Genomic DNA, 26,011 nt, shown 5'->3' with positions numbered 1-26,011 from the left:
CTCGACTACTACAAGCAGATCTAGACGCGCTGGGGATTTGGCCTGTGACTGGTGAATGATGTTTAACTTAGAAAAGTGGCGTTATGCAAGTGGGCAGGGCAAATGCTGAACAGACATACACCCTTCAGGGAAAAGAATTAAAGCCGATGGTGAGGGAAAGAAAGAGATCTGGGCATTCTAGTGCATAGATCTCTCAAGGTTCATGACCAATGTTGTGACGTAATAGCTAGAGCGAATCGGGTGCTCGAGTATGTTTACAAGACAATTCCTTACAAAACAAAGCACACTATTTTGTGCTTGTTAGGCCCCCCCCCCACACCTTAAAGTATTCTGTCCAACTTTGGTCTCCAAACATGCTGGGTGATATTGAGGCTTTGAAAAGGGTGCAGAGGAGGGCCACAAAATTAATTCCCAGTTTAAAGCATCTTAGATATCAAGAGGTTAAAAGAGCTGGGTGTCCACACTTCACAGATGCGTAAATATCAGGGTTGTTTGATCGGGGTTTATAAAGGGAATAGACTGTGTTTGTGTAGTCAATTTGTTTCAACTAAATAGATTAGGAAGGAACAGGGGTCACGATCTCAAGTTATGCAAAGGCAGAACTAGGTTAGATGTTAGGAAGTGGTTCTTTATCCAGAGAATAGTGGACCTGTGGAGCATGCAGCGAACACTGATTTGCTAAATTTATTCCAGCGAGAGTTGGACCTGTTTCTGGCTGGGGCGAAGGTTATCTTATACAAGAGGTAGGTATCGTATAACATTAATCAGGGCCAGGGTGGTCTCCTGGGCTAATTTCGAACGCCTATTGGGGTCGGAGATGAATTTTCCAAATTTTTCAAACTCCTCTCCACCGCCACCCCCCCCCCAAAATCGGCCTGAGTTTTTAATCTGGTTTTACGTCTCTCCAGGGAGATTACATAGGGTGGGGGTGTATGTATTGTGATGCATAAGACATCACAACTACATGGGATGGGCAGAATGAACCAGTAGGTCTTTTCCTGTCATTCATTTTTCATATGTTTGTATGAAAAGGCATTCACCAGGCCAAATGGTCTACCTGTCTTTTCTTAAAATTGAATTGTAGGATAATTTAATTAACTGCACCACGCTGGTTTACAACTATCTTCTAACATCTGTCTCACCTTCCGCTCACTCCTATGCCAGAAAACAATCTACCCAAAATCATTCCCGAAACACATTAAATTTCCCTATATTTCAACAGTGGTTACATCAATTAAGTAAGTACTTTTGAAGTGTAAAGTGTTTTGGGACATACAGAGTTCATGAAATCTGCTATATAAATGCTTTAGGGCTGTTTTTCTTTCAATTTATCTAATACTAACTGTACACTTCTCATTACAATATTTAAAATAGTTCCTTATCTGATCTGCTATTTCCATTGCACGAACAGATATGGTGAAGTGTGAGAGACTTTGTTTTGAAACTGCTGCCTCAAGCTCTATGAATGGGGATTCAATAATAAACTTCCAAAAGGGAATTGGATAAGTACTTGGAAGTGGGAGAATTTTCAGGACTGTGGGGAAAGGGCAGGGGAGTGGGACTAATTGGATAGCCCTTTCAAAGAGCTGGCACAGGCCGAATGGCGGCCTCCTGTGCTGTATCATTCTATGATTCAATTATTCTATGAAGCTGGACTCACTGACTATAGTATTGACTCATCATCTTTTCCAGACCCCCTTCAGAAGCAAATCTTTTTTGAGATTCCACTTGTAACAAGTGGAGATATGTATATATTTTAACATCCACATTAACTGTTCACGTTATAAAGTCAGAATCCTTGCACTTATATCATGCCTTATCACATCTCAAAATACTCCACACAATGAATTATTTTTGAAGCGCAATGGTTGTTGTTATGTAAGCAGTAAGACAATATGGTGACTTATCACCCGGTCCAGATGGGATGCATCCTAGGTTACTGAGGGAAGTAAGGGTGGAAATTGCGGAGGCTCTGGCCACAATCTTCCAATCCTCCTTAGATATGGGGACAGTACCGGAGGAGTGGAGGATTGCAAATGTTATACCCCTGTTCAAAAAAGGGGGAAGAGGGATAAACCCGGCAATTACAGACCAGTCAGCCTAACGTCAGTGGTGGGGAAACTTTGAGACACATTAATCCGGAACAAAATTAATTGGCACTTGGAAAAGTATGGGCTAATAAATGAGAGCAGCACGGATTTGTTAAAGGAAAATCGCGTTTAACTAACTTGATTGAGTTCTTTGATGAAGTAACGGAGAGGGTTGATGAGGGTAGAGCGGTTGATGTTATGTATATGGACTTTCAAAAAGCATTTCATAAAGTACCACATAATAGACTTGTCAGCAAAATTAAAACCCATGGGATTAAAGGGATAGTGGCAGCATGGATACAAAATTGGCTAAGGGAGAGAAAAGAGAGTAGCGGTGAACGGTTGTTTTTCAGACTGGAGAGTATACAGTGACGTTCCCCAGGGGTCAGGATTAGGACCACTGCTTTTTTTGATATATATTAATGACCTGGACTTGGGTATAGAGGGTATAATTTCAAAGTTTGCAGATGATACGAAACTCAAAAATGTATTAAACAATGTGAAGGATAGTAACAGACTTCAGGAGGACATAGGCAGACTGGTGAAATGGGCAGACACATGGCAGATGAAATTTAACACAGAGAAGTGTGAAGTGATATATTTTGTTAGGAAGAATGAGGAGAGGCAATATAAACTAAATGGTACAATTTTGAAGTGGGTGCAGGAATAGAGAGACCTGGGGGTTCACATACACAAATCTTTGAAGGTGGCAGGACAAGTTGAGAAGGCTGTTAAAAAAGCATATGGGATCCTGGACTTTATTAATAGAGACATAGAGTTCAAAAGCAAGGAAGTTATGATAAATCTTTATAAAACACTGGTTAAGCCTCAGCTAGAGTATTGTGTTCAATTCTGGGCACCGCACTTTAGGAAGGATGTCAAGGTCTCAGGGAGAGTGCAGAAGAGATTAACTGGAATGGTACCAGGGATGAGGGACTTCCGTTATGTGGAGAGACTGGACAAGAAGCTGGGGTTGTTCTCAGAACAGAGAAGGTAAGGGAGATTTGATAGAGGTGTTCAAAAATCATAAACGGTTTTGATAGAGTAAATAAGGAAAAATTGTTTCCAGCGGCAAAAAGGTCGCTAACCAGACAACACAGAATTAAGATGATCGGCAAAAGAGCTAGAAGCGGCATGACGAAACATTTTTTTACGCAGCGAGTTGTAATGCACTGCCTGAAAGGGTGGTCATGATGTGGAGATGCCGGTGATGGACTGGGGTTGACAATTGTAAACAATTTTACAACACCAAGTTATAGTCCAGCAATTTTATTTTAAATTCACAAGCTTTCGGAGGCTTCCTCCTTCGTCAGATGAACGATGTGAAAATGAAATCCTCGAAATGAAATCGCATTTATAATTCACAGAACAATGCTTGGTGAGTACAGACAGTTTTAAAAACTGGGCAGTTGAAAAAACTGTCTGTACTCACCAAGCATTGTTCTGTGAATTATAAATGCGATTTCATTTCGAGGATTTCATTTTCACATCGTTCACCTGACGAAGGAGGAAGCCTCCGAAAGCTTGTGAATTTAAAATAAAATTGCTGGACTATAACTTGGTGTTGTAAAATTGTTTACAATTGAAAGGGTGGTGTAAGCACATTCAATACTAACTTTCAAAAGAGAATTGGATGAACACTTGAAGGGAAAAAAATTACAGGGCGATGGGGAAAGAGCAGGGGAATGAGACTAATTGGATAACTCTTTCAAACAGCCAGCACAGGCACAATAGGCCAAATGGCCTTCTCCTGTGCTGTACCTACTACAATATTATGTTACTATGATTATCCAAAACTCTCTCATTTCCCCACCTCCTTACACAATTATATGGATGTGCTGGAAGTTAAGGTACACCTACACAATAGGTATTTTTAACATGAGTTATTGATAAATTATTTTGTATTGATAAAAATAGCTAATCTTTTTTGCACTCATCAACTCTAGAAGAATTTGGTCTAACATTACAACTCCTTGCTGGTCAGTGTTGGCTCAGTGATAGCACTCTTGCCTCTGAGGCAGAAGGTTGTGGATTAAAGCTTCACTCTAGAGACTTCAGCATGTAAAGTAGGTTGACACTTGAATGCGGTAATGAGGAACTGTTGCACCGTCTTTCAGATGAAAGATCAAATGGCAGTCCTGTCTGCCTGCTCTGGTGGACATAAAAGATCCCATTCAAATATTCAAAGAAGAGTACGGGAGTTCACCTGGTGTCCTGGCCAACATTCAGCGATGCCAGTAAAACACATTATCTGGTCATGTATCTCACTGCTACTTGTGGGATCCTGCTATATGCAAGTTCGCTGCCACGTTTGCCCAAATTACAACAGCAACCACACTTCAAACATACTTCTTAGGCTGTGAACTACTTTGGGATATCCTGACATCCTGAAAGGCACTATAAGTTCATATATATGTTCTTCCTTTCTTCTTATTAACCCACCACAAATATTAAATGCCAAGGCAAGCCCCAAAACTCTGCTATCATAAAACAGTGAAATATTTTACTTTTTGGCCATTGAAATATTCACCCCCAAAGAGGATCAATTCATCTTTCTTGGGTAAGATGACAATGATACATTCAACATGCCAGAAAAACAGAAAAGGAAAAAAAAGTAATGTTAAATTTATAATTGTAAAACAAATTGCATGCTCTTCAAAATGAAGGATACTAATGCTGTGAAATGGAGTGCTTTGCACTTTGGGCACCCAGTCACAATATGAGACAGCTCAAATGATCCAAACTGCTCCAGAGACAAATAATTAGTTTGGCTCAATGTAAAACAAAGTTAGTTATAACAGATATAATGATTGGAAGACAAAAAATATTTCAGAAAGCTTGGCAGTTCAGAATCTTATGCCATAATTTTAACTGCCCCTGCCTGGTGGGGGTGTGGGGGGGTCTGTCACTTACACACTCTGATCTATCTGCCTCCCCGCAGGAAGGGAGCTGGGTCTTTCTTTAAATATGTAGTTCAGGTCCAATGATGACATCAGGACCTGATCTGCAATTTTACTGAAAGACCTGAGCGGAGGAGCAGTGACTGCTTCCCCATCAGGCCAACCCTGTCAGGAGCCAAATTGTGGGCCAGAAGAGGTTCAGAAGTTAAGTTTCAAACTTTTATTTTAGGTTTCCTTGTGGGGGCCAGGAGGAGCAGGAGTGCTCCTTCAAGCCTCACAGCCAAGCCTTGGGCTCCACCCACTTCCGTTTGCAGCGAGCATCCCCCCTCACCAGTTCGGCCAGAGCCTTCCCCCTCCCCCCATTGCGGCTGGGTGGGACTGTGGAATGATTTATTTAAATGAGGCAATGCCGTTAAGATCGTCAGGGCCTCCAAGTCCCCAACCTTGCCGGATACGTTGCCCAATACCAGGCTCGCACGCACCCTTCTCGCACCCCCTACTCTGTAAAAATCGAGGCCTTGAAGTCAAATAAGGTACAAAGCATTTCTTAACAACAATTGATTTTTCTCTGCCTTAAAAGTGTGAGCTTCACTATTGTTTGTTTTAAACATCAAGTAAACAAAACTTAGAAGGGCTTCGCTTTCCCCCACTCCACCCCCAGCATCAATGTTTTGTTTAAACAATATAGATGAATATAAATGATACATTGGTCAGAAATGGCTTACAATAGTTACCGGGCCTGAAAATACAATGGAGCTGACGTGATGTCTGAAGCTCCCTGGGTTAATGGATAGCAGGGATTTTCCAGCCAGCAGGTGGTGTGGACTTACCACCAGTGAAAATCAGTAACAACTGCATCTATTTCCCACGGCCAACAGTAAATCCACTACTTAAACATTCATTATTCACCAGTGCTATCCATACCATTTTTAACAACTGAAACACCATCGACAAATAAGGGAGTTGAACTAAATACTCCACCACAGAAAACAAACAGGTGCAGTCCTGCAAGCTGAGAACTAAAAAATAACAAAAGGTAATATGGTAAGAGTTCTGATGCCACTTTACTTTGCCCCCTCCCAATACTGATTTTACTATTGAAGACCATCATAAGTAGCCAGTAATTCCACAAACAAAGCAGTAATGCTATTCATACCCACTCCAGAGACCTGAGTACATAATCTGGGCTGACACTTCAGTGTAGTACTGAGGTAGTGCTGCACTGTCGAAAGTGCCTTCATTCAGATGAGACGCTAAACTGAGGCCAAGTCTGCCGTCTCAGGTGGACGTAAAAGATCCCATGGTACTGTTCAAAAAAGAGTACAAGAGTTCTCCCAGTGTCCTGGCCAATGTTTATCCCTCAACCAACATCACGATAACAGATAATCTGGTCATGTATCTCATTGCTGTTTGTGGGATCTTGCTGTGCGCAGGTTGGCTGCCACGTTTCCCTACATTAGTGAATTCACTTAAAAAATACTTAATTGGCTGTGAAGTGCTTTGGGATGTCCTGAGGTTGTGAAAGGAGCTACATTAATGCAAGTTCTTTCTTTCATATCACATTTTACCATCAGCTATGCATTAAGTAGAAAAACAGTAATTTAAAAACAGTAATTTAAAAACAGTAATCCTACCGTACAGGAAATGCCATCATTTTAATTTCATTAATGAATGCTCTCACCCTGTGGGGGCACACTATTTTATCTTGCACAAGGAAAAGCTTGAACACAATTAAGGGTAGGTGAGCCCAGCTCCATACAGTATCCCAGACACAGGACTGAATGTCATTCCAGAGGCAGCAAACCAGAAAACATTAGTATGATAGAATCCAGATATGGTGATGAATCAACAAATTTATATCTGTATGCCTGCACACATGTTCTGTCAACTTTTTCTGAAATAAATTCCTGTCCACATTTATAATGGAAACTGTGTGTAAAACTTGTCAGGCTGTAATTACATAGGAACAGGAATAGGCGTTTTAGCCACTCGAGCCTGTCCGTCATTCAATGAGATCATGGCTGATCTGTAACCTAACTCCATAGACCCTCCTTAGCCCCATATCCCTTAATACCTTTGGTTAACAAAAATCTGTCAATCTCAGATTTAAAATTATCAATTGAGCTCGCAGCAACTGCCAATTGGGGAAGAGAGTTCCAAACATCTACCACCCTTTGCATGTAGAAGTGTTTCATAACTTCACTCCTGAGAGTCCCGGCTATAATCTTTAGGCCATGTCCCCTAGCCCTAGACTCCCTAACTAGCAGAAATAGTTTCTATCTATCCCATCAGTTCCCCTTAATATCTTGAAAACTTCGATCAAATCACCCCTTCCCTCAATTGAGGCACTCCATACCTTAATCCCTTACTGAGGTAGTTGTTAGGACCTAGGTGCCCCCCGCCCCCAGATAATGAGGTTGATTGTTGGCCTAACCCCTCTTGCTCCCATCAGTCTCCTCCTCCATTCCCTGCCCTCATCCAATTATCACCCTATCCTCCAACCCTATTTAAACTGAAAACTGAACCTAGTCTGCGGTCCCAATGTGCAATGCCATGAGAGATTGACTCGTGAACGCTATAACTGACTAAGCCATATATTGCAGAGGCAAATATCCTGCAATCCTTGTATCCTCCATGATCTGTGACGGATTGCGTGACCGATTGTATTCATTCATAAAGGATTGCAGGGCACAATTTTATTAAAAATCTGTTGTTGTCAAAAAATGTAAAACTTTAAAATAAGGGAAGTGTTAAAACATTTGTTTATTAAAAATAGTCTGTCACTTGTACGTGTTTTGTAGCTGCCAATGAATTACTTTTGAAGTGTAGTCCTTGTTTTTGTAAGCAAACGCAGCAGATAATTTAGTGCACAGCAAGGCCCCACAAACAGTAAATGAAATATATAACTAATTAATCTGTTTTGGTGGTGTTGAGGGATGAACGTTGGTCAAGACAATGGAAGAACTCGCTGTTCTTCTTCAATTAGTGCCACAGGATCTTTTATGGACATCCGAACAGGCAAACAGGATCTCGGTTTAACGTCTCATCCAAATTATGATACCTCCAACAATGCTCCCTCAATACTGCAGTGAAGTGTAAATGTAAATTGTGTTCTCAAATCCTGGAGTGGGGCTTGAACCCACGACCTGACTGAGAGGCAAGAGTACCACTTCCAATCCAAGCGGACATTTAAAGGAACTAAAATGTTAAAATAATTTTTTGCCTGCATCTTCAAGAGGCTCCTTCTTTCTCTAGAATTCAGTGTAAAATTTACACCACTGTTGTTTCCCTGCTTGTTTGCAAATTATGTTCAATTTTGATGGCAGTTTCATCATCCTGATCCTCATCATTACTGACTTTATGTCATTTACAATGTCTGCAAAAAACTTGCCCCAATTTCGGAATGTCCCTGATGTGCTAGCAAATTGAACTTCTCCTCTGTCATTCCAGATGAGTGATTGTTTTCCCCTCAGTTACAGTGTCTTTCTTTTTGACCATTCTGTAAGGAAATGTAGTACTTCTAGGGGTAGGGTAGCGTGGTGGTTATGTCACCTAGAGAACTTGAGTTCAAATGCTACCATGGCAGTTTGATCATTTGAATTCAGTTTTTAAAAATTCTGGAAATAAAAAGCTGGTAACAGTAAATGTGACCGTGAAGTTGTCAGATTGTCGTAAAAACACAACTGGTTCAGTATGTCCTTTAGGGAAGGAAACCTGCCGTCCTCATCTGGTCTGGCCTTTATGTGACTCCAGTCTCAAATCAACATGGTTGATTCTTAACTGCCCTCTGAAGTGGCCTAGCAAGCCACTCAGTTGTATCAAATCACAACAAAGCAATGGTTCAAGAAGAAGGCCCACCACCACCTGCTCAGAGTAACTAGGGGTGGCCAATAAATGTTGGCCTTGCTAGTGATGCCCACATCCTGAGAATGAATTAAAAAAAACACTTGTAGAAGCGGTTCACAATTCAAGTCTGGGAAACTGCTCTCCAAACTGTCAATCATTTGGCCTGCATCCAGCATGTTCACCATCCTCTGAATAAATTGAAATGCAGTCACATTGTCATCATAATGAACACTAGTAAACAATGCAACACAAAGTAATGTATTTTAAAAGGACTGTGTGATATCCATCCCTAATACACTGCTTGCTGACAGGAAAGCAATTTTGACATTAGGGTGATTTAGATGGCTGTCTCCTGAGAAAAATGACTACGACCAGAGCAATCTTTATCCATTGGTGGCCAAGTTCTACATTCCACTTCCACTGCCAATCACAGAATAGTCTGTCATTCAGACATTTTTATTGTTTCTACAGTTAATAGGTAAGCTTCCCATGCTCCAAAAGATTTACTCATGACCATAGCACACCTCTTGTCTAACCTCATGATGCAGCAGTACAAAATCACTGTGAGCCTTTCTTTGAATTTTGTCCCTCCTGGCTTGGGAATGTGCTTAAAAGTTAGAATGTCATTTTCAAACACTCCCCAAAATAGCCTGGTTTCTTCATATTTGTCGAAGATTGAATTTTAACAAACAGCTTTGTCAGCACATCACTTTTCTGAGCTTCAGAAGCTTTGCCATCACTTGAAGCTTTTTCGAAACAATATAGTTCTTGCTTTCCCACCAACTAAGCCAAGATTCTGATCTTCCCGTTACAGATGCCAGGTCCATTGCTTTTAGTCTCACCAGTCTGACCACAGAGAAGTGCACAACAAGACAATGCATGTTTTGTCCAGTGTAACAGAGCACTTTCAACATCGGGACCTTTCCCAGCCCACTTTCTTTTTTTGTCTGGGTTTTTATTGTTGAATCATTCAACAATAAATTGTTCTCCTTTATTCCACAGAATGCTTGCCAGCAATGATTGAGGGACCTTAAAGCACAAGAGCTAAATCCCTCTGACTCATTTTCAGTATTGTTCCTGTCTTCTGCAAAATCTGCACCTTTCTGTGAAAGGATAAAAGTAAATGAGATTCACCTGCCCTGCTGAGTCTCTTATGCAACGCAGGTAAGTAAACATGATCTGAAGCCTCTTTATAGTGCCATTTTGACATTTCCAGGCTGTGGAATGAGCAAGTAACTGGATCCAAACATCTGAAATTTTTCACAGGCAGAAAACAATGGGGAGCCCGACACAAAGTGATCATTGCAATCTGAATAAATGGTATAAAAAGTAAAGACTGCAACGCAACCAGGGTTTGGAAATCACGATTTAAGCAACACATCCATACGATCCCTGCAAACTGTCAACACAAAAGCAGATTCTAGTGCACAACACTACCTAATCAATACTAAATTTTTCCAGATATGTCCCACATGCTGATTTCCACATTATGGATACATTTGAAAGGAAAAGATTTGCAGGACTACGGGGAAAGGGTGGGGGAGTGGGACTAGCTGGATTGCTCTTGCATAGAGCCAGCGTGGACTCGATGAGCTGAATGGCCTCCTTCCGTGCTGTAACCTTTCTATGATTCTATGATTTCCTAAGTACTTAAATTACCAGAGCAGCTCCTGGTGCAGGAGGAGCCTCAGAATGGTGGTTCTCCATAAGAAAGGAGAATTCAATAATAGAATACAAATCATTGGTCAGGCTGTAGTTAGACTATTATATTCAGTTTTGGGCAGCCCACTTTGGAAAAGATGTCAAGTACAAAAAGATTCATTAGGATGATACAAGGGATGAGAGGCTTTAGTTGTGAGGAGAAACTAGAAAAACTGGATCTGGACATGTTGCAAGGATGCTACCAGAATTGAGGGGATGCAGCTATCAAGATTGAGCAGGATCTTTTCTCTAGAACAGAGAAGACTAAGAGGAGACCTGATAGAGGGCTTCAAAATTATGAAAGGGTTCAATAGATTGGATGTGGGGAAATCGTTTGCACTTGTGTGTTAAGTCCAGAACAAGGGAGCATAAATATAAGATAGCCACTAACAGATCAAATAAAGAATTTAGGAAACATTTCTTTACAAATAGAATGGTGAGAACATGGAACTCGATGCCATATGGAGTGGTTGAAGCATATACCACTGATGCACTTAAGAGGAGGCTTGATGCATACATGAGGGAGAAAGGAATAGAGGGATATGGGGATAGAGTGGGATGAGACCCATGTGGAGTATAAACATCAGCATAAATCAGTTGGGCCGAATGGCCTGTTTCTGTGCTGTAGATTCTCTGTAATTCTACGTTCAAAATCATTAAGGGTTTTAATAAGTTTGATGTGGAGATACTGTTTCCACCATACAGTGTCTCGATAATTAGAGGGTATAAATTTAAGATCATCATTTTAAAAAAAAGGTTAAGAGGAATAATTTTCATAAAGGGCTGTTCGGACATGGAATGCCCGACTAGAAACACTGCTGGTACACAAATTCATTATACCTTTTAAAACAGAAGTGGATAAAGTGAAAAAGAAAAAAATTAAAGGGTCTGGGGAAAGGGAAGGGGAATTGACCCAAATGGATAGCTCTTCAGAGAGGCAGCACAGGTGTGAAGGGCAAAAGAGCTCCCTTCTGTGCTGTAAAATTCAATAATTTTATGTCCTGCAAGGTAGCTGTTCAAAGCATTTTTTGATATTACTGTATATGTACTGAAAGTACTTTCTTATGCTAGCCTTCTTCTTCAGTAGTCAGATCAGGTTCTGAAACAAGACCAGAAAGATACAGTGAGCTGAATAGCCTTTTCTTATTCCTTTGTTGCTTTATTTGTAACTGAAAGGCACTGATGTAGTACTTTAACATAAGTAATTTGTTCAGAAAGAAAAGAGAAGTGACACAAAGATTAATTTGAAGAACATGACTTGCATTACTTACCAGGGCAGCTCTGTTACTTGGGTCTTTTTTGCATCAAGTTGTCTGAATTCAGCTATCAGAGTTTCTAGATTTTCCTGAGTAAAACAAATAGAATTTCTTGATCAAACCCTCTTCTGGACTTCAATGATAACTGACAATATGATTAAACACAACCAACATTATAAAATAAAAATGAAAATGAAATAAAGGAATAAAAAATGCAATAGATATTAGATTTGTTCATCATTAATTCAACACAGGTTTCCTTCTATTATCCTTCCTCCAGCACTACATACCATTCCTTGCTCCCAGGCAATTGTCTGTAGCATGAAGTGTCAGCTGTGGATCAGTGGTATCACTCTTGTCTATGAGTCAGAAGGTTGTGGGTTCAAATCCCCCTCCAGGAATATGAGCGCATAATCTAGGCTGACACTCGAGTACAGTACTGAGGGAGTGCTACATTATAGGAGGCGATCTCTTCCAGATGAGATGTTACACCGAGGCCATGTCTGCTCTTTCAGGTGGATGTAAAAGATCCCACGGTATTATTTCGAAAAAGAGCAGGGAAGTTCCCTCTGGTGTCTTGGCCAATATTTAGCCCTTAACCAACATCACTAAAACAGATTATCTCATTGCTATTCGTAGGACCTTGCAATGCACAAATTGGCTGCTACATTACAATAGTGACTACTCTTCAAATGAAGGTACTTAATTGGCTGTAAAAACGCTTTGGGATGTCCTGAAAGGCACGATATCAATGCAAATTCTTTCTTTCTTTACTGCAATGATCACTCTGTAGGTGTACAAGTGCGGCACCTTTGGCTGTGGTCTGCCCTGTGGAAAATTAGCCTCCTCTTCAAATCCCAACTGAGATTGGGAACTGACAAAATTCAGACACAAACCCATAACTATCATTCATTCTATAGTCATGTTGTTACATCTGGGAGAGCAAGACACTGCTGAAGTAACATTTTTTTTCAGTTGATGCTGAAGTGGGGAGGGTGGGTGGGGGGTGCTGGGGAAGTATATTGTCATACATCGTTCCTGGGCGATAATACGTAGGGCAATGTGCTCAGTACATACTGAATGTCTATTCAGTATAAATTAGCCATTTAATGCCTTGTACACTTTGTAAACATGCGAATCCCAGTCTCTCCTCGAGAGCATACATGGAAAACTAACAAAAGATAATGAACTGCTTCAAAAAAGCTGACAACGCCAAATCAGCCCTGAGTTTAAGTTTATGATCCATGAAAACAAGCAAGTATGCTGAAAGTGCAGCAAGGACATCGCTTATCACTGAGGATCGTTAGTTGATTTTTTAATCACCAAATCAAAAATATAAGGTTTTTCAAGTTCGATTTTAGCATCAAATTATGGGTGAAAATCAAAGGAAACAATTGGACCACAAGAAATGCAGGTAAAATTAAGATAATATAAAAGATTTGGTACAAACTAATACTTGAGCAAAGATAATTAAAAACAATACAAATTTTCTATTTTTTCTGGTGCAGAAAAGAGAATTCAGATATCTTTCAGTGCATTCAGGAGACCATCTGTTTACCACTCCATCAACTTGAAAACATCTAGAAACTTATGGGGGAAAAAAGACTTTAATAATCCTTATTACTTAAGTTTCAGGTGTAACAAACATTCATTCACTTGTGCTGGAGGAAAAAACGTAAGCACATGAAACCCTGAAGGGCTATACAAGTGTTCTAGGCACTTTCCCCCACCAAGTTCCACTCCGAGCTTCTCTTTTATCAGTCCCCCAACCAAAGCGTTGCTCCCAACTTCCCCCTTTCTCTCCCTCACAACAGCTGCTCTCTCTCACCAAATAGTACTGCTCCCAGATTCTCATCTATCCTTCCCCAAAAGTGCTGTTCCCAATTCTCCCCACCCCAAACAAAGAACTGTTCCTGAGTTCCTACTTGCTGGAATTCTTACAGCGATTGCCACTGCTGCACAATGTTTGCAGGAATACACGATCTCATGAGAACATCTCTCCAGTGTGCAACAACATCAATCACTTACAGCAGGAGCACTGGTGTGTAGGAACTTGGGGAAGTGGCCTGGTCCATGCTGATTTTCATTTGCAAAAGTGTGCACGCAGTGTCCCCAAACGCAGGTGGCTGGCATGAGGGAGAGGTACTATAACTTCAGTAATATTTCAACCTTGGCTATGAAGTAAAAACAGAAAATGCTGGAAATACCCAGCAGGTCAGGCAGTAGCAGTGGAGAAAGAAACAGTTAATGTTTCAGGTTGATGGTCTTTCGTCAGAATTGGAAGAAGTTAAAGATTTAACAGTTTTCAGCAAGTACATGGCCAAGGAAAGACGGGGGTGAAAGAAGGGGAGGGGAGGAAAGAACAAAAGGGAAGGTCTGAGATAGGGTGGAGGGAAGGAGTGATTAAATGACAGAAGGAATGATGATGCACGGCAAGGAGGGTGGTAGTCGGACCAGAACTTTCAGGAGTGAAGTTAGGAAAAACCTCTATACGGAAAGGGTGATAGAAGTTTAGAACTCTCTTTCGCAAATGGCAGTTAATGCTAGCTCAATTGTTAATTTTAAATCTGAGATTGATAGATTTTTGTTAACCAAAGGTATTAAGAGATGTGAGGCTAAGGCGGGTATGTGGAGTTAGTTCACAGATCAGCCGTGATCTCACTGAATGGCGGAACGGGCTCAAGGAGCTAAATGGCCTACTTCTGTTCCTATAAGTAAAAAAACAAAAGATGTGTCGAGAGGAGCTGTAAATGGCAACAGCAGAACCATTACCAGCACCTGCTGTCCGAAAAAAATGGGAGCAGTGGTTATGATCTGAAGTTATTGAAATCAGTGTTGAATCTGGAAGGTTGTAATGTGCCTAATCGAAAGATGAGGTGCTGTTCCTCGAGCTTCATTGGAACAGAATTGGAGGCAGAGAACAGAGAGATCAGAGTAGGAGTGGGACAGAGAATTAAAATGGCAAGTGACCAGAAGGTCAGGATCACGCTTGCAGACTGAACGGAGATGTTCAGCTATGAAGGATTATTTTCTGATAAACTTTGCCTTGTGTTGCTGCAAGTCCAAAATTGGATCAGGGGACAGGCAGTCGAGGATGGCATTATAGCTTGAGGGTTGGTGTTCACTTTGCTGATGATAAAATTCATTAATAAACTTTATCACTAATGCTACCACATCATAAGTGGCAAAACTAACTTCTATTTTGAAAACTGGAATTTTGATATTCTATTTACATTTTAGAAATTTCCACCAACTCTTTTGCTCAACATTAATATTTGGAATAATCTATCAATTGTGGTAATAAAAACAATGTATTCATTCAAAGTACAATTAGATGTCAAGATAATGTACTAGAGAAATGATCTTTGATGGGCCAAAAAGCTTTTTCTCATCCCTAACTATTCTGTTCTTAAAAGTGGGCAGGTGCAACCCAACAAGTGCAATTACTATGCCACTCTTACATTACTGCAAAACACAAAAAGTACAGTATAACTCCAGAATCTGACCCTGGAAGGGAGCAATGCAGGACCCACTGGAGGAGTTGAAGTGCAAACCTGGTTTAAAAGTTTGAGAGTCCCTTGGAACACAGGGTGCTTCGTAGTTACATAAAATCGTTGTGTTAAATATTTCCGAGCTGTCTCCTGGTCTTGAGGTCAATCTGGAGCCAGACAGTATAAACGAGGTACTGTCTGGCTGGAATAGATCCTATAACTCAGACCAGCAGTTACAGCACAAACCAGTGGTTTCAAACTTTTGTGTGAGGGCGCCATGCAAATACTGACATATTCCTGGTGACCTCCTTGACCTAAAGACTGGGTCAGCTCCTCAAAGGACAAAAGCAATTGCCATTACAGAATTTTTTTTTATTAGTACATAGACAGCAACAGAAAAAATGCTAATAAGATACTAAATGTGTATAAAATACCGATTTCTCAACACCCTGTGCACTGTATGCAAAGCACTAGACTGATAGAATCTGATCACCTGGTGGACCCTCAAACACACCTTAACTCCACCTACTCCCTCCACCATCCCCTTCATTAATTTAAAACTATTGATAATGTCTCGAGAAAAAAATGCGGGGGAAAATGGACAAATATGGTGCTGTTTTCAAAACTATTACTGCCAACGACAATAAAAGTCATCTCTCCACAGTCTGAGGCCACAAAACAGGAGATAAAGCCTCAATTTCCAGAGCCTGTTTTGTGTCTCGGGGACTATCTCAACCTCTCCCAGTTTCCCTCCTCACCTCTTTTTTGAACCGTTTGGAGACCTTTTTCTCCATTTTAGTCGCGGTTTTCTCAGCTTTCCCTTTCCCTTCTTGTCCTTTTTACTTTTTTTGCCCATGGTGCCTCCCTCCCAGTCCTAATCCCTCACTGTTAGCCGGTTACACACTCCCAACTCACATGCGGATCAGACCCGATCACTACCGGCGGCTCTGATCACACACGCAGGTTAATGTTAATATTATAAATACAACCGCCAGCGTCGCGCTGCCTTTCCAATGTATCCGAGAAACAATAGAAACATTAAACATGCGCAGAAGAAGCCCTCTTGCGGCTTCAGGCTCCACTCCCCAGCTCGCCGCACTCTCAACGGCGCCACCAACCGGCGAACGGCCTCACAGCCGCGTCGAGTCTTCAATTTTTGGCATAAAGGCCGTGAATTGAATTCACTACATTTGAAATTCCCCATTTTTCAAAAAAAAACTATTATTCAAGGTCTCAGCCTTGGCTCAGTGGTAGAACTCTCGTCTGTGAGTCAGATGGTTGTGAGGCCCAGACCAGAGCATACAATCTCGGCTGACACTTTTAGTGCCGTACTGAGGGAGTGCAACACAGTCAGATGTGCTCAAATCTCTGGACTGGACCTCGAAACCACAACCTTCTGACTCACAGGCGAGAGTTCCACCACTGAGCCAAGGCTGACATCATGAATGATATTAGTTGAGAGTTTTTTTTTTAAATGGGGAATTTCAAATGTAGTGAATTCAATTCACGGCCTTTATGCCAAAAAATTGAAGACTCGACGCGGCTGTGAGGCCGTTCGCCGGTTGGTGGCGCCGTTGAGAGTGCGGCGAGCTGGGGAGTGGAGCCTGAAGCCGCAAGAGGGCTTCTTCTGCGCATGTTTAGTGTTTCTATTGTTTCTCGGATACATTGGAAAGGCAGCGCGACGCTGGCGGTTGTATTTATAATATTAACATTAACCTGCGTGTGTGATCAGAGCTGCCGGTAGTGATCGGGTTTGACCCGGATATGTGGCGAGAGCCTGACCGCATGTGAGTTGGGAGTGTGTAACCGGCTAACAGTGAGGGATTAGGACTGGGAGGGAGGCACCATGGGCAAAAAAAGTAAAAAGGACAAGAAGGGAAAGGGAGCTGAGAAAACCGCGACTAAAATGGAGAAAAAGGTCTCCAAACGGTCGAAGAAAGAGGAGGTGAGGAAGGAAACTGGGAGAGGTTGAGATAGTCCCTGAGACACAAACAGGCTCTGGAAATTGAGGCTTTATCTCCTGGTTTGGGGCCTCAGACTGTGGAGAGATGACTTTTATTGTCGTTGGCAGTAATAGTTTTGAAATCATCACCATATTTGTCCATTCCCTCCCCTCCATTTTTTTCCTCGAGAAATTATCAATAATTTTAAATTAATGGAGGGAGTAGATGGGAGTTAAGGTGTGTTTGAGGGTCCACCAGGTGATCAGATTTTATCAGTCTAGTGCTTTGCATACAGTGCCGTGAGCACAGGGTATTGAGAAATCGGTATTTTATACATATAATTAGTACCTTACTAGCACATTTTTTTCTGTTGCTATCGTTATACTAATAAAAAAACATTTTCTGTAATGGCAATTGCTTTTGTCCTTTGAGGAGCTGACCCAGTCTTTAGGTCAAGGGGGTCACCAGGAATATGTCAGTATTTGCATGGCACCCCCACACAAAAGTTTGAAACCACTGGTTTGTGCTGTAACTGCTGGTCTGAGTTATAGGATCTATTCCAGCCAGACAGTACCTCGTTTATACTGTCTGGCTCCAGATTGACCTCAAGACCAGGAGACAGCTCGGAAAAATTTAAAACAACGATTTTATGTAACTTTAAGAAGCACCCTGTGTTCCAAGGGACTCTCAAACTTTTAAACCAGGTTTGGTACTTCAACTCCTCCAGTGGGTCCTGCATTGCTCCCTTCCAGGGTCAGATTCTGGAGTTATACTGTACTTTTTGTGTTTTGCAGTAATGTAAGAGTGGCATAGTAATTGCACTTGTTGGGTTGCACCTGCCCACTTTTAAGAACAGAATAGTTAGGGATGAGAAAAAGCTTTTTGGCCCATCAAAGATCATTTCTCTAGTACATTATCTTGACATCTAATTGTACTTTGAATGAACACATTGTTTTTATTACCACAATTGATAGATTATTCCAAATATTAATGTTGAGCAAAAGAGTTGGTGGAAATTTCTAAAATGTAAATAGAATATCAAAATTCCAGTTTTCAAAATAGAAGTTAGTTTTGCCACTTATGATGTGGTAGCATTAGTGATAAAGTTTATTAATGAATTTTATCATCAGCAAAGTGAACACCAACTCTCAAGCTATAATGCCATCCTCGACTGCCTGTCCCCTGATCCAATTTTGGACTTGCAGCAACACAAGGCAAAGTTTATCAGAAAATAATCCTTCATAGCTGAACATCTCCGTTCAGTCTGCAAGCGTGATCCTGACCTGGTCACTTGCCATTTTAATTCTCCGTCCCACTGCTATTCTGATCTCTCTGTTCTTGGCTTCCTACACTGTTCCAAAGAAGCTCAACGCAAGCTCGAAGAACTTTCGATTAGGCACTTTACAACCTTCCGGATTCAACACTGATTTCAATAACTTCAGATCATAACCACTGCTCCCATTTTTTTGGACAGCAGGTGCTGGTAATGGTTCTGCTGTTGCCATTTACAGCTCCTCAAGACACATCTTTTGTTTCTTATAGGAACAGGAGTAAGTCATTTAGCCCCTTGAGCCTGTTCCGCTATTCAGTGAGATCATGGCTGATCTGTGGACTAACTCCACATACCCGCCTTAGCCCCATATCTCTTAATACCTTTGGTTAACAAAAATCTATCAATCTCAGATTTAAAATTAACAATTGAGCTAGCTTCAACTACCGTTTGCGAGAGAGTTCCAAACTTCTACCACCCTTTGCGTATAGAGGCGTTTCCTAACTTCACTCCTGAAAGTTCTGGTCCGACTACCACCCTCCTTACCATGCATCATCATTCCTTTTGTCATTTAATCAATCCTTCCCTCCACCCTATCTCAGACCTTCCCTTTTGTTCTTTCCTCCCCTCCCCTTCTTTCCCCCCTGTCTTTGCTTGGCTCTGCACTTGCTTAAAAACTGTTAAATCTTTAACTTCTTCCAGTTCTGACGAAAGGCCATCGACCTGAAACGTTAACTGTATCTTTCTCCACTGAAGCTGCCTGACTTGCTGGGTATTTCCAGCATTTTCTGTTTTTACTTCATAGCCAAGGTTATTTGAAATATTACTGAAGTTATAGTACCCCTCCCTCATGCCAGCCACCTGCGTTTTGGGAACACTGTGTCCACTTTTGCAAATGAAAATCAGCATGGACCAGGCCACTTCCCCAAGTTCCTACACACCAGTGCTCCTGCTGTAAGTGATTGATGTTGCACACTGGAGAGAAGTTTTCATGAGATCGGGAATTGCTGCAAACATTGTGCAGCAATGGCAATCGCAGTAAGAATTCCAACAAGTTCTTTGCTTGGAGTGGGGAGAATTGGGAATAGCATCTTTGGGGAAGAGCATCTTTGGGGAAGGATAGATGAGAATCTGGGAGCAGTACTTTTTGGTGAGAGAGAGCAGCAGTTGTGAGGGAGAGAAAGGAGGAAGTTGGGGGCTGATAAAAGAGAAGCTGGGAGTGGAACTTGGTGGGGGAAAATGCCTTCAACACTTGTATCCCCATTCAGGTTTTCATGTGCTTACGTTTTTTCCTCCAGTACAAGTGAATGAATGCTTGTTATACCTGAAACTTAAGTAATCAGGATTATTAAAGTCTTTTTTGTTCCTCCATAAGTTTCTAGATGTTTTCAAGTTGATGGATTGGTAAACAGATGGTCTCCTGAATGCACTGAAAGAAATCTGAATTCTCTTTTCTGCACCAGAAAAAATAGAAAATTTGTATTGTTTTTAATTGTCTTTGCCCAAGTACCAGTTTCTACCAAATCTTTGACCTGTGTTTCTTGTGGTCCAATTTTTTCCTTTGATTTTCACCCATAATTTGATGCTAAAATCGAACTTGGAAAAACCCTATATTTTTGATTTGGCAATTAAAAATCAACTAACAATCCTCAGTGATAAGCGATGTCCTTGCTGCACTTTCAGCATACTTGCTTGTTTTCATGAATCATAAACTTATACTCAGGGCTGATTTGGCGTTGTCAGCTTTTTTGAAGCAGTTCGTTGTCTTTTGTTAGTTTTCCATGTATGCTCTCGAGGAGTGACTGGGATTCGCATGTTTACGATGTGTACAAGGCATTAAGTGGCTAATATTTACTGAATAAACATTAAGGGATCCAGCTGAGCACGTTGCCCTACGTATTATTGCTTGGGAATGATGGATGACAATACACTTCCCCAGCACCCCACCACCTCGCCCCACTTCAGCGTCAACTGAAAAAAAATTTTACTTCAGCAGTGTCTTGCTCTCCCAGATGTAACAACATGACTATAGAATGAATGATAGTTATGGGTTTGTGTTTGAATTTTGTCAGTTCCCAATCTCAGTTGGGATTTGAAGATGAGGCTAATTTTCCACAAGGCATAGAAAAAGAAAAGGTGCTGCACTTGTACACCTACAGAGTGATCATTGCAGTAAAGAAAGATAGAATTTGCATTTCTGTAGCGCCTTTCAGGACATCCCAAAGTGTTTTTACTGCCAATTAAGTACTTTTATTTGAAGAGTAGTCACTGTTATAATGTAGGAAACGTGGCAGCCAATTTGTGCACAGCAAGGTCCGACAAATAGCAATGAGATAATATGTCTTAGTGATGTTGATTGAGGGATAAATATTGGCCAGAACACCAGGGAGAACACCCCTGTTCTTCTTCGAAGTAATACCGTGGGATCTTTTACATCCATCTGAGAGCAGGCGTGGCCTCGGTTTAACATCACATCTGGAAGACATCACCTCTGACAATGCAGTACTGCACTCAAGTGTCAGCCTAGATTATGCGCTCAAATTCCTGGAGTGGGATTTGAACCCACAACCTTTTGACTCAGAGACGAAAGTATTACCACTCATTGCTAACAGCTCGTACTATAGATATTTGCCTAGGAACAAGGAATGGTATGTAGTGCTGGAGGAGCTATAATGGAAGGAAACCTATGTTGAGTTAATCATGAACAAATCTAATATCTATTGCATTTTTATTCCTTTATTTCATTTTCATTTTTATATTATAATGTTGGTAGTGTTTAATCATACTGTCAGTTATCATTGAAGTTCTGAAGAGGGTTGATCCAGAAATTCTATTTGTTTTACTCAGGAAGATCTAGAAACTCTGATAGCTGAATTCAGACAACTTGATGCAAAAAAGACCCAAGTAACAGAGGTGCCGTGTTCTCTTCCTCTGCCCCGGTAAGTAATGCAAGTCATGTTCTTTGACTCCGCTAACAATTTTGTCCTTCAGATTAATCTTCGTGTCATTTCTTTTTTCTTTCTGAGCAAATTACTTATGTTAAAGTACTACATCAGTGCCTTTCAGTTACAAATAAAGCAACAAAGCAATAAGAAAAGGCTATTCAGCTCACTATCTTTCTGGTCTTGTTTCAGAACCTGATCTGACTACTGAAGAAGAAGGCTAGCAAAAGAAAGTACTTTCAGTACATATACAGTAATATCAAAAAATGTTTTGAACAGCTATCTTGCAGGACATAAAATCATTGAATTTTACAGCACAGAAAAGGGCTATTTTGCCCATCACGCCTGTGCTGCCTCTCTGAAGAGCTATCCGTTTGGTTCAATTCCTATCCTTTCTCCATACCCTTTAATTTTTTCCTTTTCACTTTATCCATTTCAGTTCTAAAAGATATAATGAATTTGTGTACCACCAATGTTTCTGGTAGGGCATTCCACGTCCGAACAGCCCTTTATGAAAACTATTCCTCTTAGCTATTTTTTAATGATGATCTTAAATTTATACCGTCTAATTATCGAGTCACTGAATGGTGGAAATAATATCTCCATAGCTAACTTATTAAAACCCTTAAGGATTTTGAACGTAGAATTACAGAGAATCTACAGCACAGAAACAGGCCATTCGGCCCAACTGGTTTATGCTGATGTTTATATTCCACAGGGGTCTCATCCCACTCTTTCCCCATATCCCTCTATTCCCTTCTCCCTCAAGTATGGATCAAGCCTCCCCTTAAATGCATCAGTGGTATATGCTTCAACTACTCCATATGGCATCAAGTTCCACGTTCTCACCACACTATTTGCAAAGAAATGTTTCCTAAATTCTTTATTTTATCTGTTAGTGGCTATTTTATATTTATGCTCCCTTGTTCGGGACTTAATGCACAAGTGGAAACAATTTCTCTACATCCACCCTATTGAACCCTTTCATAATTTTAAAGACCTCTATCAGGTCATCTCTCAATCTTCTCTTTTCTAGAGAAAAGAGCCTGCTCAATCTTTCTTGATAATTGCGTCCGCTCAATTCTGGTAATATCTTTGCAACATGTCCAGCCCCATTTTTTCTAGTTTCTCCTCATAACTAAAGCCTCTCATCCCTTGTATCATCCCAATGAATCTCTTCTGTACTTGACATCTTTCCCAAAGTGGGCTGCACAAAATTGAATACAATATTCTAACTACAACCTGACCAATGATTTGTATTCTATTATTGAATTCCCCCTTTCTCATGGAAACCCACCATTCTGAGGCTCCTCGTGCATCAGGAGCTGCTCTGGTAATTTAAGTACTTAGGAAATGTATCCATAATGTGGAAATCAGCATGTGGGACATGTCTGGAAAAATTTAGTACTGATGAGGTAGTGTTGTACACTAGAATCTGTTTTCGTGTTGATAGTTAGCAGGGATCATATGTGTTGCTTAAATCATGATTTCCAAACCTTGATTGCAATACAGTCTTTACTTTTTATACCATTTATTCAGATTACAATGATCGGTTTGTGTAGGGCTCCCCATTGTTTTCTGCTTGTGAAAAATTTCAGGTGTTTGGATCCAGTTACTTGCTCATTCTGCAGCCCGGAAACGTCAAAGTGGCACTATAAAGAGGCTTCTGATCATGTTTACTTACCTGATTTGCATAAGAGACTCAGGGCAGGTGAATCTCATTTACTTTTATCCTTTCACAGAAAGGTGCAGATTTTGCAGAAGACAGGAACAATACTGAAAATGAGTCAGAGGGATTTAGCTCTTGTGCTTTAAGGTCCCTCAATCATTGCTGGCAAGCATTCTGAGGAATAAAAGAGAACAATAAAAACCCAGACAAACAAGGAAGTGGGCTGGGCTGGATGTTGAAAGTGCTCTGTTACACTGGACAAAACATGCATTGTCTTGTTGTGCACTTCTCTGTGGTCTGACTGGTGAGACTAAAAGCAACGGGCCTGGCATCTGTAACGGGAAGATCAGAATCTTGGCTTAGTTGGTGGGAAAGCAAGAACAATATTGTTTTGATAAAGCTGATACTGATGGCAAAGCTTCTGAAGCTCAGAAAAGTGATGTGCTGACAAAGCTGTTTGTAAAATTACAACCTTCTACAAATATGAAGAAACCAGCCTATTTTGGGGAGTGTTTGAAAATGACATTCTAACTTTTAAGCACATTCCCAAGCCAGGAGGGAAAAAACTCAAAGGCTCACAGTGATTTTGTACTGCTGCATCATGAGGTTAGACAAGAGGTGTGCTATGGTCATGGGTAAATCTTTTGGAGCATGGGAAGCTTACCTATTAACTGTAGAAACAATAAAAATGTCTGAATGACAGACTATTCTGTGATTGGCTGTGGAAGTGGAATGTAGAACTTGGCCACCAATGGATAAAGATTGCTCTGGTCGTAGTCATTTTTCTCAGGAGACAGCCATCTAAATCACCCTAATGTCAAAATTGCTTTCCTGTCAGCAAGCAGTGTATTAGGGATGGATATCACACAGTCCTTTTAAAATACATTACTTTGTGTTGCATTGTTTACCAGTGTTCATTATGATGACAATGTGACTGCATTTCAATTCATTCAGAGGATGGTGAACCTGCTGGTTGCAGGCCAAATGATTGACAGTTTGGAGAGCAGTTTCCCAGACTTGAATTGTGAACCGCTTCTACAAGTGTTTTTTTAAATTCATTCTCAGGATGTGGGCATTGTTAGCAAGGCCAACATTTATTGGCCACCCCTAGTTACTCTGAGCAGGTGGTGGTGGGCCTTCTTCTTGAACCACTGCTTTGTTGTGATTTGATACAACTGAGTGGCTTGCTAGGCCACTTCAGAAGGCAGTTAAGAATCAACCATGTTGGTTTGGGATTGGAGTCACATATAGGCCAGACCAGATGAGGACGGCAGGTTTCCTTCCCTAAAGGACGTACTGAACCAGTTGGATTTCTTTGACAATCTAACAGCTTCATGGTCACTTTTACTGTTACCAGCTTTTTATTTCCAGAATTTTAAAAAACTGAATTCAAATGATCAAACTGCCATGGTGGCATTTGAACTCAAGTTCTCTGGATTGTTAGTCCAGACCTCTGACATAACCACTAAGCTACACGACCCGTAGAAGTACTACTTTTCCTGACAGAATGATCAAATAGAAAGACACTAACTGAGGGGAAAACAATCACTCACCTGGAATGACAGAGGAGGAGTTCAATTTGCTAGCACATCAGGGACATTCCGAAATTGGGGCAAGTTTTTTGCAGACATTGTAAATGACATAAAGTCAGTAATGATGAGGATCAGGTGATGAAACTGCCATCAAAATTTAATATAATTTATCAACAAGCAGGGAAACAACAGTGGCATAAATTTTACACTGAATTCTAGAGAGAAAGAAGGAGCTTCTTGAAGATGCAGGCAAAAAATTATTTTAACATTTTAGTTCCTTTAAATGTCCGCTTGGATTGGAAGTGGTACTCTTGCCTCTCAGTCAGGTCGTGGGTTCAAGCCCCACTCCAGGATTTGAGAACACAATTTACGTTTACACTTCAGTGCAGTACTGAGGGAGCATTGTTGGAGGTATCATAATTTGGATGAGACGTTAAACCGAGATCCTGTTTGCCTGTTCGGATGTCCATAAAAGATCCTGTGGCACTAATTGAAGAAGAACAGCGAGTTCTTCCATTGTCTTGGCCAACGTTCATCCCTCAACACCACCAAAACAGATTAATTCGTTATATATTTCATTTGCTGTTTGTGGGGCCTTGCTGTGCACTAAATTATCTGCTGCGTTTGCTTACAAAAACAAGGACTACACTTCAAAAGTAATTCATTGGCAGCTACAAAACACGTACAAGTGACAGACTATTTTTAATAAACAAATGTTTTAACACTTCCCTTATTTTAAAGTTTTATATTTTCTGACGCTCAACAACAGATTTTTAATAAAAATGTGCCGTGCAATCCATTATGAATGAATACAATCGGTCACGCAATCCGTCACGGATCATGGAGGATACAAGGATTGCAGGATATTTGCCTTCTGCAATATATGGCTTAGTCAGGTATAGTGTTCACGAGTCAATCTCTCGTGGCATTGCACATTGGGACCCCAGACTAGGTTCAGTTTTCAGGTTAAACAGGGTTGGAGGATAGGGGGATGGAGGAGGAGACTGATGGGAGCAAGAGGGGTGAGGCCAACAATCAACCTCGTCACCTGGGGGCGGAGGCTGGGGGCATCCAGGTCCTGACAACTACCTCAGTAAGGGATTGAGGTATGGAGTGCCTCCATTGGGGGAGGGGGTGATTTGATCGAAGTTTTCAAGATATTAAGGGAAACTAATAGGATAGTTAGAGAGAAACTAGTTCTGCTGGTTGGGGAGTCTGGGGCTAGTGGACATGGCCTAAAAATTATAGCCAGTACTTTCAGGAGTGAAGTTAGGAAACACTTCTACATGCAAAAAGTGGTAGAAGTTTGGAACTCTCTTCTGCAATCTGCAGTTGCTGCTAGCTGAATTGTTAATTTTAAATCTGAGATTG

At 40.9% G+C, this 26,011-nt stretch overlaps 1 protein-coding gene and 1 long non-coding RNA gene across 7 annotated transcripts in view; one reads left to right on the top strand and one right to left on the bottom strand.

Annotated features, from left to right (window-relative positions):
• LOC137333334 (uncharacterized) overlaps nucleotides 1-16,228 on the bottom strand; it is a 45,789-nt gene extending 29,561 nt beyond the window's left edge. The window contains exons 1-2 of one of the 3 annotated variants that reach the window (XR_010965864.1): nucleotides 16,200-16,228; nucleotides 11,809-11,882 (exon numbers count right to left, since the gene is read on the bottom strand). This is a non-coding gene — a long non-coding RNA (uncharacterized lncRNA). The other 2 variants (XR_010965863.1, XR_010965865.1) reach the window with 2 other exon arrangements.
• An 849-nt stretch (nucleotides 16,229-17,077) lies between these two features.
• The window catches only part of klhdc4 (kelch domain containing 4), a 74,050-nt gene continuing 65,116 nt past the window's right edge, over nucleotides 17,078-26,011 (top strand). For all 4 annotated transcript variants that reach the window (XR_010965967.1, XM_067998003.1, XM_067998002.1 and 1 more), the window contains exons 1-2: nucleotides 17,078-17,229; nucleotides 21,345-21,436. Coding sequence is in view for 3 of the 4 variants with exons in the window: in XM_067998003.1 (XP_067854104.1) it covers nucleotides 17,131-17,229; nucleotides 21,345-21,436 (191 nt within the window). In the remaining variant the exon portion in view is untranslated. The remainder of the gene's footprint in view (nucleotides 17,230-21,344; nucleotides 21,437-26,011) is intronic.

This window comes from Heptranchias perlo, chromosome 16, assembly GCF_035084215.1.
Source record: "Heptranchias perlo isolate sHepPer1 chromosome 16, sHepPer1.hap1, whole genome shotgun sequence".
NCBI lineage: Eukaryota > Metazoa > Chordata > Chondrichthyes > Hexanchiformes > Hexanchidae > Heptranchias > Heptranchias perlo.
This window is presented reverse-complemented; position numbering and strand designations above follow the sequence as displayed.